We start from the raw sequence: 14305 nt of genomic DNA, 5'->3' as shown, positions 1-14305 counted from the left end.
GACATGGGACGCCTGGGTGGCTCAGTTGGTTAAGCAGCTGCCTTCGGCTCAGGTCATGATCCCAGCGTCCTGGGATCGAGTCCCACATCGGGCTCCTTGCTCAGCAGGGAGCCTGCTTCTCCCTCTGCCTCTGCCTGCCATTCTGTCTGCCTGTGCTCGCTCTCTCCCCCTCTCTCTCTGATAAATAAATAAATAAAATATTAAAAAAAAAAAAAAAAACTCTCTTGACATGCATTTTCAGTGAGAAAGCAAAAAAACTCCTGGATTATTTGATCTCTTTCATGTAATAGGGATAAGAGATTCTAAATCCTTTCAGTTCATAGGGAATGCTTGGGAAGATTCTTTTTTGTTTTTTAAAGATTTATTCATTTATTTTAGAGAGTGAGTGAGTGAGGGGGCAAAGGGAGAGAACCTTCAAGCAGACTCCCCACTGAGCATGCACCTGACCTGGAGTCCAATCTCAAGACCCATGAGATCATGACCTGAGCCAAAACTAGGAGTCAAAGGTTTAGCTGACTAAGCCACCCATGCACACCCCTCTCCACCTTTTTAAAAGATTTATTAGGGAAGATACTTAATAACTCTTCAGAAATTTTTTTCAGTTACAGGAAACTAATTCTATAAAAAAAAGATTCAAATGAAGAACTCCAAAACTCCATTCCCTTTTATCCCTCAGTGATTTGGGGGATGTCATCCCTCTATTTTTAAGAGACAATGGATTGTTGCTTACAGTAAATAGCACGTCCATCAGCATGCTTGTGGCCATTCCCTGACTCCCACTTCTCACACAGGTGATGTTGTGGGCTGAGATGGGTGCTCTGCGTCCAGTGGTTTTGGTAGCACAGCTGAAAAACCCAGACCTCAGGGCACCCACTGCATTTATAGCAAGCAGTAAGCAAACATGTTTGTTCTCTGGGAAAGATATGTGACTTCGTCTTTCAAAGTTACCAGCTTCACAAACAATCCTGAGAAATGGCCCAGTTAAAGGAGGAGTCAGGGCCCTGCAGCCCTGGAAAGGGAATGGCATCTCTTGTGGGGCTTCTTGGTTGCTCCTAATTATGTTGGGTTCTTGTGGAGAGTTTCTCTCTGTGGAGAGGTTCCATCACTTTTCTTAGAACTTTGGGAGCAGTCCAGAAAAATGCTGGACTTAATGATAAAAATCAGTGTTATCTTCTGTCCTTGTCCTCTAGGAACCTAACTTACTTGGAAAGGAGGACATCTACCTAGGCAGCAAGTTGTTACAGTCGCCATTTCCCTTTTTGACAGGGGCTTTTTTGCCCACAAGCTTCTGGGAATCAAGTTCTTCATCTGTAGCCCCAAAATCCATTTAATTCTTTTGGTGAGCATTTTCCAGTACAATATTACAAATAATATCAAAGCAAACACAATATGGTTTTATTAGACTTGTCAATATCTTCTCTCCATCTCACTAAACTCTGATTCCTAAAAGGAATACTTTAGACCTATGTCCATCCCAGCCCATAATCACAATAAAAATCAGCCCAATAATTTGTCACATGCATCTATTCAGTACAAATAATTTCATATACATTTTCAAGTTAATGATATTTAACATTAGGGGTGCCTGAGTGGCTCAGTCGTTAAGCATCTGCCTTTGGCTCAGGTCATGTTCCCAGGGTCCTAGGATCGAGCCCCACATCAGGCTCCCTGCTCAGCAGGAAGCCTGCTACTCCCTCTCCCACTCCCCCTGCCTGTGTTCTGTCTCTTTCTTTCTCTCTCTGTGTCAAAATATAAATAAAATCTTTTTAAAAATGTCATTTAACATTATAAAGCTGTTTAATTGTCATTAAAGCTTACATATGCTGAGTCCCAAGTTTTTGGGGAAACAGATTGAGTATCATAAGAATTTATTATTTATGTGTGTGTGGTAAAATATACATAACACAAAACCTGTCATTTTAATTTCTTAAATGCACAGTTCAGTGAGATTATTTGTTTTATATAATAGAATCTATTGGGATCTATTTATATAATAGAATCTAGGGATAAAAACTACCCCTGTATATGAATCAGTGTTAACACTGATTTCTGCTTAGAGAGCAAAAAGTTTCTGCGAAGATAGCTTCTGCTAATAGAGCAAAAAGTTTCATGGGTTGATATTATGTACGTTCAACAAAAATTATACTTGTAACATTAAAATGGCATTGATGGATCTGTTTTGGGCCATTTTGGCGTTCCTATGGACAATCTAAATAAGCCTGGTCATTTGTACCTAGGTTGGGCACTCAATGGGTATTTTTGGATGACCCTTTAAGAGCTCTTGGGATCTATCAGTGGTTATTAACCACAACCAAGGTGTGGGTTGAGTGCTGGTTGAGTGTGAACCCGGTATGGTAACATCAAGTTATTGCTTGGTGCCTTATGCAGAGCTAGACATGTGGTCATGAGTCTAAAGATACGTTTTGTCCAAATGAATGCCATCCGGCCTCATCAAGATTCAATAAGGAGAACATAAATAACCGGTTCCATTTCTCATGGGCAAGTTTCTGTGATCCTTCAGAAGTGCTGGGTTAGTCTTGAACCCAACACTGAAAAGTACTTTTTCACCTGACATTATCCTTTCCTTTTCCTAGTTCATAGATGTGGACAACTTCCTGACTAATCCACAGACCCTCAGTCTGATGATTGCAGAAAACAGAACCATTGTGGCACCCATGCTGGAGTCTCGGGGCCTGTACTCTAATTTCTGGTGTGGAATCACACCTCAGGCAAGTCTTCTGGCTGATGGATTAAGGCTATGGGTTTTAGCAAGGAAGCCATTGTGTCAACCATGGCCCCATTGGCCTTTTTGCTCACTTCCTCCCTTGAAACTTGTGTGTCGGGGTATTACAGGAGTAAGCATGTTCAGGAAAAGAGGAAAGTCCATGTCTAATGCATAATCCAATGAGCTCTTTTGTATTAATGAATTTTGGAGAAAATATTCTAATGAACTAAGGGTAAGTTCATTAGAGGGTGAGGGAACTAAGGGTAAGTTCAGTAAAACTTACTGATACTTGTACTTTTTTCCTGTCCAATTCTGAGATTTTTTTTTCAAAGATTTTTTATTTCTTCATGTAACAGAGAGACCACAAGTAGGCAGAGAGGCAGGCAGAGAGAGAGGGGGAAGCAGACTCCCCGCCGTGCAGAGAGCCCAATGTGGGGCTCGATCCCAGGATTCCGAGATCATGACCTGAGCTGAAGGCAGAGGATCAACCCACTGAGCCACCCAGGCACCCCCAATTCTGAGACTTTTTTTTTAATAGGACTTCTTGGTATTAAAACATAAGAACACTATAGAAAAAGTTGGAAATGGAAATAAGTAAAAAAAATAAAATTTATGTGACCCACACCACCACTCTAACATCTTAGATAACAGCATGTTGTTAATAACTATATCATCAAGTGGCTGTAATGCAAATTACTTAACCTTTCTCTGAGTCTGAAATTAGTCAAGTTGTTTGCAACTTCTATCTATTATAATGACCGTGATGATTAGTGTACATTTTTCTGTATTTAATATTATGTTCTTAGGATAGTCTCTTACAAGTAGAATTACTGAGTCAAAGAATATACATATTTTGATGACCTTTGATATATGTTACCAAATTTATCCCCAAAGACGTCTAAGGATCAGAGCTGCTAGGGTAGCTGGTTTTTACAAAATTCAAGTGAAACACAACATTTTTTTATATTTCCATCATCTCTCTTTTCTGTTGTAAAATCTTCAAAGTCTAGAACTCTGTTACAGTGAATGATTGGAGGTGATTATATTTTTAATTCTCTAGTTAATAAGTTAGGTAAACTTAAGAGATAAGCCAATCAAAGTAGTTTCTATCAATATGGAATAAAGCTGTGCTAAGGGGGAAAAAATGCATGTTAACTGTGTTCTGATGCTCAAAGGGCCAAATTTTGAGTCCCTCTTTTATATTTAGTTTGGTTTTGGATGCAGAATGAGTTCAGGGGTGTGCTGATAAATGTTTGACAATTAGCTCTCTGTTGGGGAAAAACCCTGATTGGTCACATTTGCCGGTTTTGATAGGCGGGCTACTCCCACCAGGTGAAACAACTTAAATGTTGTCAGAGAGGAAGTTAAGTAATTGCAGTGTAGCCACTTGGTGATAGAATGACAAAGAAAATATGCAAAGCTACCGTCTGTGGTATTTTAGAATGGTGAGAATTAACATGATTTTTAAAAAACAGATTTTAAGCTACCAAAATGTCAACTGGCTTGCAAAATTTCTGAAATTTCTGACAAACAGTAGCTCTAGCCCACTGTGGGACCAGTTATTTCCTGCAGTTCTGAGAGATCGGGAATGCAGGCTCTCCACATCTCTTTTAAGGAGACGTTCAGTTCGTATTTATAAAAGACATTCGGTTCCTTGGGGAGAGGATGTTTTATTAAGTTCATTTAAATTCATACTCTTCCGGTTAATAATCTTCAGTGTTTCACATGGTAGAATCACTCGAGGGCTGTTTTTAATGAGTTATGTGTTGACACCAGGAAAACGGGCAGATTACTCTCATAACTACAGCCTCTAGGTTTTTGTTATCTCCTTATTTGCTTTAATCATTAAAAGCAAACAGGAGAAATGTGCTCACTTATTTTGCACAGTAAAATAGAGAGCAACTTAGGGGCAATTCTAATTTGTTCTATCTTTTTTTTGGCTTTCTACCATCCTTAGTCAGACTTCTGCTAGGGTAGGAACAGAAGCAGCCAATGACTTCATAAGCTAAAGGCAAGCCCTGGTTTCCAGAGACCTTAAACACAGCCAAAACAAAATGACCCTGGTGTTGTCTGGCCAAGAACAGGAATTATTTATTACCAACAACATTCATTTTTTGTCAAAAAAAAAGACACATCTGTCACCTCTGCTGTCTGCAGAAGGCGTATTCATTCTCTCTCTCGCTCTCATCTTCTCTGCTGCCTTCTGCTCACACTCGGGATTTTCCGTGATTCATTGTCATGAGTTTTCCAAACTTCTCATTCTGAGAATATTGTTCCTAAGTAGTCTAGAACTTTGGGTTTGACATATGTTCTTAGGCAGTCCTTCAAAGAACCAGTGTTGCCTTTATCCCTTGGAAGAGTGCTCATGAACTGAAGGATATTAAGCAATCCTTAAGTTGAAGGCTAATAAAACATTGTAGCCAAAATACTACTTCATGTAATGGATTACAGTTATCAAAGGATCTTCACAGACCTTATCATGTGTGGTCCATTCTGTAATCCCACGAGACAGACCAATCAGCCCTTAATCCCATTTTTCAGGAGACAAAAGTCAGCTCAAAGTGATTAAACAGGGACTGAGATCAAACAGCTAAAGGAAGGTTAAGAGGATTCTAACACTCGCATCTTTCAAATTCTTAATTTGTGATCCTTCGGCATCATCCCATGGTCAGTGTTAGGGTGAGCTCAGCCAGAACAGCCTTGAAGGAAATGTTGCAGAGGTAGAAGAGGCTGCCGTGCCTAATGTGTGGGTGCTGACATCTCAGCAGAAAACGTGACCATAAAATAAGGTGACGATCAATGAACATGGGAGAAGTTCTTTGTCCACGGAGTAGTGTGACACCATTCAGGGTACTGGCTCACACTCATTCCATAAGCCTCCAACATTCACATCCATGTAACAACTTCTCACATACATCATACATCATCACCTTTTCTGGAACAGAGTTGAGCTTTGGCAACAGTCAAGATATAATTGGTGCCACTGGAGTGGAAGCTCCCTTGGATGCCGTATTTCATGAGGGCTGAGACTGGGCATGCCTGTTCACTGCTAAGTCTCCATCATCTAAACACAGTGCCCGGGATCCAGCAAGCGCCCAGTAGATGTTTCTTGAATAAGCAGTTAAATTTGGGGGGAAACCAAGCTGGGTTTTTCCAAGCCAGTGTATTCAAAACCACAGAGTGAGGAGGTTCATTGTCCCGTGTGCTCATCCAGAAAGAACTTTCTAAAGGCGAATCCCCAAAAAGAGTGTGGAGCAGGGACAGCTTCACCAGAATATTGAGTAAGTAACTGCACAGAAGGACCCTGTTTCTATGTTTAAGTACTGCATATTTCATTAAAAATATTAGCCACGTAACGTAGTGATTTTAGTATTAGCCAATATTTTTTTGATGCTTTCTGGGTGCTAGGCACTATTCTTAGCTATTTTCAGATTTTACCTTACCGAATTTTTACAGGCAAGCCCATGGAGTAGACCATTGTTCCTGGTTTACAGATGAGGGAATAGGCAGAGCAAAGTTGAGTCACCTGACCCGTACCTCCAGACCATAAGCTGCTGAGATAGAGTTTGAACTCGGGCAGCCAAACACCAGAACCTGTGCTTTTAACTGCTCTGCCCCACCACCTCTTAATACCTACCCTTCACATTCAATCATACATCCACATAAAATATACTTTGATGAAGTCATTAAATCCAGAGATAAGCTGAAACCAAAAATATTTCTGATAACAAGAACCTTGAAGTGTTATTTTCTTTGCAAATAGCATTGCTTGAGCTCTGTTGGAAATTCTTAGGCCCAGATGAGAAGAGAGAAATGACTCTACTTGGGGATATCTCCTTAGCTCTGGTGGTGGCTTGGAAGGAAGGAGCCTAGTGGAAGACTGGGAAAGATGAAGGTCTCAGCTCAGAGAACAAAGCCCACCTATTTCTCTTTTCCAGGGCTTCTATAAACGCACCCCAGACTACCTTCAGATCAGAGAATGGAAGAGGATGGGCTGCTTTCCTGTCCCCATGGTTCACTCCACCTTCCTGATTGACCTCAGAAAGGAAGCCTCTGACAAGCTGGTGTTCTATCCCCCGCACCAGGACTATACCTGGACCTTTGATGACATCATTGTCTTTGCCTTCTCCAGCCGGCAAGCAGGTACTGGTTGTGTTCAGTTGTTCTGTCACCATGGAAACACTGCGAATACCCAGCTCCTTTATTGTGTGCATCTTCATATAAAACGGGCCTATATTAACCTTTCCTTTCAGGTAGTATTAGAGACACTTACTTGCAATTCAGGACCATCTGTTTCTGTCCCTGCAAGCACCAATGACCAAGAGCCAGGGCTGGCCCCTCCTCAGATATCCACTCTCTCTTTTTTTGAGTGCTGGGGAGACAGTGCTGGTGGCGGCCACCACGAGCAGGTGATTTCTTCTCTGTGATACTGCTACATCATTTTGTTCCCTACAGGAATTTTTAATTATTTAGGAAACTGTGACAGAAGCCCAAAAACAACACTGGCAAAGACTCCAGACTTTAAAAATAGAAGTTCATCTCTTCTTTAACAAGTCTGAACTGGCAGAGTGGCTCTGTTCTCCCAAAGTTTTCAGAGCCCCTGGCTCCTTCTCTGTTGCTTCTCCATCCTCCAGGAATATCGCCCCTAACTGGAAGACCCCAGACAGCTCATCGCTATGGATGCGTTCTAGCTAGTGAGTGTAAGTTGGAGAGGGAAGGGCACTCTCATTCAAGCACTTGAACGCGTCACTTCCATGCAGGTCCCCTTAGCCAGAACTTAGTCACAGGTCAACACATAACTGGAAGCAGGGCTCAGAATGTGCTTTTGATTCTGTGCAGTCTAGACCCCCAGTTCTTTTACTCTAAAGGAGGAGGGGACAGATCTGTGGAGGTGACCAGCAGTTTCTGCCACAGTCCCCATGGAAGGAAAGGCAGAGCCAGAGTCTTTCACGAACCACTGGGAAATGTTACCAGTGGGGTTGGTAGGCTTTTTGAGGATGACAAGTCAGTAGAAGGGTAAGTCATTTCTCTTGTGTCACCCTGCACATGCCACCAGGGAGGCTTTCATTCACTATGGCAACTCAGCAGGAAGACACACGACATTCCTCAAGCAAGGCTGTATTCTCAAGATAAGACCTTCCTGAGAGAAGTCGGGTCCCACTATCCATGAGCCAGAAAAGTGCCACTTCACCACCAACAAAAGTGAGCTCAGAAACCAGACAGGTGGTGCATAAACTCATGTGGCCATGTAAGCTGGGGGGAGGGGGGGTTGGGATCAGGACCCCAGGAAACTGAGGCAGGTTGCCGGCAGGTAAGAATATTAATACCAGCTCAACCTATAGTGCACGCATCGGGCCATCTTTAAAGCCATCCGTATCCCACTCATCAGTTGTAGACTTGGTAGGAATGAGAATGTTTTGTGGAAATGGGGAAAGCTGATTATTTTCTCTTGGCTGCTACAGCCATTTAGACTCTTGGGCCAGGTGTCGGCATTCTTGAACCCTGGGTCAAGGCCAAAGCAGGATTCTCATCTGGATTAGGAGTTTTTATGAAGGTTCTTGGGTCAAAGTTAATGGAAACTGCCTTTTTAAAACTCCCATCGGTGATTTGCTCTGACTTCTCCAGGATGGGAAGCAGACTTGGGACCGTCTCATTCCCTTGGGTTGGCCAGTCCCTTTGCTTCCAAGCCTGCAGTAAGGATGTTCCAAGAAAGTGAACGGTTCACAGTCACGTAATGGCCTTTGCCTAACGGAGCCCTCTTTGATAGTGCATAGGGTCTTATTGTGACCCAAGCACTCAATTATTAGGATTTTTTTTTTTTTAAATCAAGAACTGGATTTGGGACTGGAGAGTGACAAGGGCTCAGCAGGAATTTTTCAGCTCTGTCCTTTCTGTCCTTTGCTTGGCCTGTTCACTCAAACGTCCTTTTTTTTTTTTTTTGTGGGTCAGAATCCCATAGGCCTTCCCAGGACATTGGAAACAGGTGGAGAGGCCCAAAGCTATCTAGTGATTCAACAGGGGAGAGAAGAGGTAGAAGAGAAAGGAGAGGGAATCAATACCCTAGGCCTTGCCTTCATGCCTGGCATCGGGTTAGGCTCTGTGTTACGGGGGAAGATAAGGTCTTCACATGTGGAAACATTGATAGTGCATAGGGTCTTATTGTGACCCAAGCACTCAATTATTAGGATTGAGGCAGAACAAGCTGAGGGTCACACCGGTGGCATAAACCGTGAATGCGTCAGGGGTCAAGCAGGAAAGAATTACTGTCATTTGGGGGAAATGAAATAGCTTTCCTGACAGTCAAGCTCCAAGGTGGCACTTGAACTTCTCTCGAAGTATTTCCAGGAGAGACAAGAATGAGCCCAGGAGCCCTGTACGGCCCACGGGAGCTTGGGAGATTCAGAGCAAAAAGCACTCCCCTTCTCCCCTGATGAAAGATGGTATTCATTCTCTTACTCTCACTCTGTGAAGCTTCTGAGCTGTGTTTCACCATTAAAGCTTCATTTGTTAAATGTTCGAAAAGCAATCAACAGCCTGCAGGTACCCAGCAGGACTGTCTAGCCGCAGACCTTGATCCTTAACCTCTCACCTCTAACTCCAGTCATGGCCACATGCGGTGGATGAGTGGGAGGGGCAACCCAGTGTGCTGCTGCGCTGGGGAGTTCCCGCTCATCTGGCCCCGGAGGGGAGCACAGGGGTCATAGACAAGTCTCTGTGGCTATAAGGAAGCCAAAGTCAGGAGTTCACTTCCCATTGTGGCCAGGGATGTGGGCTTTGTATCGTGGCCACAGGAGCCATCTCTGGCGCCAGCCAGTCAGTCATCTTCTGAATGTCTGCTGTTGAGTCAAAAAAAGCAAGAGATGTGGGTGATGGGCAGGCAGATTTGCCTCCTACATGGCAGTGGTAGTAATCAAAGTGCCTCCCAAGTGTGAGAATGGCAACTCAAGAGTTAGTTCTGGTTCTGAGACTTGGCTTCGGAACCCCGGGCAGATAAGCTCTCCTTACTTGGCTTTGGCTCTTTAGGGACCAAGGTTTCATGCTAATGACTTATGTGTGACCTCAGACAAGTCATAGCCCTTCCAAATCTGATTTGTCATCAAATCAATTAAAAATAAGCATGTCAATTTGTTGTGTTAAGGTACTATGTGAGCACAAGAAAATGTGTGATATTTTCACAAGACAAGTACAGAGCTTTGAGGTATAGTTTCATTTATCATTCTTTTCCGAAGGGACAGAAAATTTTCTCCAGCAGTAGCTTTCACTGAGAGTACCAGATTCCTTCATAGACTTTAACTAATGATCAACACATTTCCTTTTAAAATGTTTATGGTTTTATCAAGTTACCCATGTATGTAGTTGAAAGAGTTCAATAAGTGTTCCGAGATTTATTATAAAATTAGAAGTCCCCTACACATTACCCCCCTGTACCAACATTCCCCTCTTTTAGGAGACAGACACCTAACTCTAATAGATGGTGGTAGATGTGTAGTATTATATCCGTGTTTCTAAATAATGTGCTCATGTTGCTACTTCTCGATTCTCTGATTTTGCTTGAGGCATTATGGATTTACTGTCCACTATGGAAGGTGAGGAGTTAGCTCTCTATCCTCCCTGTGCCCCCTCAGTGCAAACACATTCTCCCCTGCCCTCTTGATAGAATTATATGGTGATTTAAGATAGATCGTGGCCAGTGTTTTTGTTGTTAGAGTTATGTAATGAACACTGGGTGTCATAAGCAACTAATGAATCATTGAACTCTGCATCAACAACTAATGATGTACTATATGTTGGCTAATTGAATTTGAATTAAAAATATTTTTAATTAAAAAAGAAAAATAATAGAGTGATGCAAACCTAATTCCAAGCTGAGTCACTTACAGATTATGTTAATTTTCCTTCTGTGTTTAAATTAAAAATGGCCTTTTGGGTTTTTGCTTAGTTTTATTATTCCTTATACAATCTAAAACTAAGCTCTAATTGTCTAAAACCTCAACCCTCTCTCTTAGAATGGTCCGATTTTGCAGATGTTCTTTTTGCATGTTTGTGAAGATGTCTCTCCTGGAGCCTTCCGATGTGCTCGCATATGAGTGGTACCACAACTCCTGGCCCCAACCCCAGACCCCCTTCCCCTCCCCCCCACAGGGACGCCCCTGTCAGTTATGTCTCAAGTCTTCCTTGTTTCCCGTGATCCACCCCCTCCTCTTTTCCTTCCCTTTACTCCTCCCCCCTTCTCTTTCTCCCGCACCATCTAGTCGCTTTTCGAGAAAGTGCGAGAGTAAATAAATACGTATAACCTTGCCTGTGTGAAAATACCTTTCTTGTCCCTCCACATTTGATGGACAGCTTCTCTAGGTCTCCTTTCCCTTTTTACTGAAGCTTTGGAAAGGTGAATGGTAAAATGATTTACCTAATTAGGATCGAGAGGGAACCGAAACATAAAATCACTTTCCTTCCATTTCCTGATGTCATCATCACTTTGCAAGAGGCTACAATTGGGTTTGAAGCTCCTCAGAAGCGTTTGCGTGGACAAACAGCAGAGTTAGTGAGTTCACTTGGAGAAGCAAGAGAAGCAACGGTGCATCTTGGAGCAGCCCTGATTTGAGCCAGATTCAGTAAAGAGGAGGATAAAGGCCCTTTTCTTTCCCCCGTTCTTCTCTGTTAATGCCATGAGACGGCTTCACCTGATTTGGCAGGTGAGAGAACTGACTGGAGGAAATTTCATCTGCACAACATAGAGAAGTCACTATGCAGGTAATTCTGTGTCTGGAAAGCAAAGATGATTACAGCAATTAACCAATCAGAAGCTTGGACCCATGGACCAGAGCTTGGCAGACTCATCCTTTGAATTAAGCAATCTTTTCATTAGGCAGGACTGTCAATTGTTGGATCTCTCTGAGACCATCCTGATTCCTATATTCCCAGCTGCCTGGTTAAACAGAGGTGCTGGCAGCTCTTGGAGTTAACCATATGGGGCCTGGAGACCCAGTGTTGAATACAAGGGGGCTGGTGATTATTTCTGGTATTCCTACACTGCAGATCCTTACCAGGACTTGAAATGCAGACTTTTGCCCCTTTATGAATCTGTTACACAAGTTTCAGATCTCTGGGTTGACTCCCAATCCATGCCTGCTAAGAGAAGAAATAAAACCATGGAGACGCCATGGAGAATTCTAAATTTCCTTTGTTTTTTGTTCTCCATATGCCTAGATTTAGCTTTAATAATCTGTCAGCCTCGCAGGATCTTCCTGTTGGCTTTCATATCAAATGTGGATTTCATTCCTCATTTTCTTGTTATTTCCTGTCGGCGGACTGCAGTGTTCCGGTCTGTTCTCTGGGCTGGGAATTCCTTGCCTCCTCTGATCCCTTCATGCCTTTCGTGGTCCTTTTCAGATCACGGGTACGCTTTTTCTTTGGAGAGAAAAAAATCAATTTCCTCTGAGCTGAAGAATGGCCCATGGTTTTTATTAGTCCCCAATGCTGTGTTAAATTTTCTTAATAAAGAGCATTTTTGAGGTCTACAGACAGTGTCTGAAACAACTACTGTTCAGTTTCAGTGCCAAACTTAGCTCCAGCCACAGTCTAAGGATTTTGGGGTCTGTGTGTGTGTGTGTGTGTGTTTCCCCTTAGTTGTCTCTAGAGAACTAAGAACTGTGTTTTCTCATTGGTTGCTTTTTTGCTGTCTTGGGTCCTCAGGCATCCAGATGTACGTCTGCAACCGAGAGCACTACGGCTACCTGCCCATCCCCCTGAAGCCCCATCAGACCTTGCAGGAGGACATCGAGAACCTCATCCACGTGCAGATAGAGGCGATGAGTGAGTGACCCAGAGCCTGGGGGATAACTCTCGTTCCCTTGCCACCGTAACCATACCAGCCCTTCTTCCCTCGCCCAGGACTGAGATCTCACAGCCATCAGTCTGCCTTGGCTGAAACATTCACTTGTTCATTCATTCTTAAAATTCTCCAATATGACATATGAATAGGACAAGGTCTGCCCTCAGCAAGCTTCCGATCCAGGTGGTGAAGCTGGGCGTACAGGAAATACATCTCGCACAAGGTCATAAGAGCCAGAATGGTGTTTTGTCATGTGGATCCGAACTCTAAACTTTTACTGCTTTCTAATTGTATGGCTTTGGAAAAGCAACCTAACCTCCTTAGTTGTGAAATGGAGATAAAGCCTTAGGGCTTGGGAGCAAATTTTCCATGATATATATAAAAAGTCCAATAGCAATAATTATGACTTCAACTTAATAATAGCTTATTGTATAACAGATACTAGGCAAGCCTTTTTTGTCTGTAGTCTCGTTAATTTTTACAACACTCAGTGAAAGGGTTTTCATTATCCCCATTTCACAGATGACAAAATGGAGGTACAGAGAGGGTCAGCAACTTGCCCTAGATCACTTTGCTCAACAAACAATGAATTGGGACTTGAAACAATCTTGCTACCTGCAAAGCTCATGTCCTTTATCACTTCTGGGTCTAGCATGATGTCAGAATTGGTAAATGCTCAATTACCGGTTGCTGTACTAATTAGGATGTGGAATGTGCAGTGTGGCTAAAGCAGAAGGTAATGGATAAACTCTGCCTAGGGGAGGATTTTGGAAATGGATTCCCAGAGGACGGGAATCTTTTTCACGTAACATCTGAGAAATTCCATTATTCATCATGGGAGTGTAGGATGTGGTGGGGGGGGCAGTGGGGATGGTTGGGAGGCACAGCAGGAAGTGAGGCTGGACAGTGGGTAGGAACCCAGCCAGAAGGACCTCTAATGTATAAGAAGGTGTTTGGACTTTTCCTGAAAGGAGGGGAACTCTTGAAGACATTTTTTAGCAGAGAATGTCTGATTGAAATCTGAACTTAGAAAGGTCTCTCTCATGGTAAGAGAAGTATGGCTGGAGTAGGGTGGGGTGGGGATGGCTGGTCTCAGGCCAGGGGCGAAGAGATCATTTTGGACATTACACGGTAAAGTAGGCGATAGAAGGTAAGGATCCGAGCTAGGGTAGGACCAGGGGGAATGGAGAGAAAGGAAGAGATTAAGAGAACCTTGTGATATAGGCTTGAAGGGACTCAGCCACAGTCTATGGCTGAGCAAAAGGGAAGCAGAGAAAAGTTTCTAAGTTCTGACTTGAATGCTTTGGGATCACTGTCGGAGTTTTAAATGGTATAGAGCTTATAGAATAAAGGAGAAAAACCATGAGTTCATTTTTAGACCCACTGAGTTGTTTATGAATATTTATTTCCTGCTTCCCACCTTCAGACAGTAAATGCCTTGTTGATCATATTTGGCTCAAGGTATAGTCCTTTGCCTATCACCTAGTAGGCACCCAGTAAATATTTGTTGAATAATTGAATGAGTAAAAGAATGAATGAGTTTAGGTTGAAATGTCCAGTGAGGAAATGGAGAGGTGAATCTACCAAGCCTAAAGACATTGAGTTGAGATTCATCCACAAGATTATGCGACATCCCAGAATTTCAATAAAATAGGAGTGTGATATGTGGAAGGAAGTTCAAGTAAGAGAAATACCGAGAAGTCCAGTGGATTTTTTTCAGCTAATGCCCATAATGAGGATGATTTTGA

General features: G+C 42.8%; 1 protein-coding gene across 3 annotated transcripts in view; it reads left to right on the top strand.

The window, feature by feature from the left end:
* COLGALT2 (collagen beta(1-O)galactosyltransferase 2) overlaps positions 1-14305 on the top strand; it is a 113399-nt gene that overhangs the window by 73195 nt on the left and 25899 nt on the right. For all 3 annotated transcript variants that reach the window (XM_082702934.1, XM_082702933.1, XM_082702935.1), the window contains 3 exons: positions 2595-2729; positions 6664-6868; positions 12419-12538. In XM_082702934.1, coding sequence (XP_082559060.1) covers positions 2595-2729; positions 6664-6868; positions 12419-12538 — 460 coding nt within the window. The remainder of the gene's footprint in view (positions 1-2594; positions 2730-6663; positions 6869-12418; positions 12539-14305) is intronic.

This window comes from Mustela nivalis (assembly GCF_964662115.1).
Source record: "Mustela nivalis genome assembly, chromosome: 16".
NCBI classification, from domain to species: domain Eukaryota; kingdom Metazoa; phylum Chordata; class Mammalia; order Carnivora; family Mustelidae; genus Mustela; species Mustela nivalis.
This window is presented reverse-complemented; position numbering and strand designations above follow the sequence as displayed.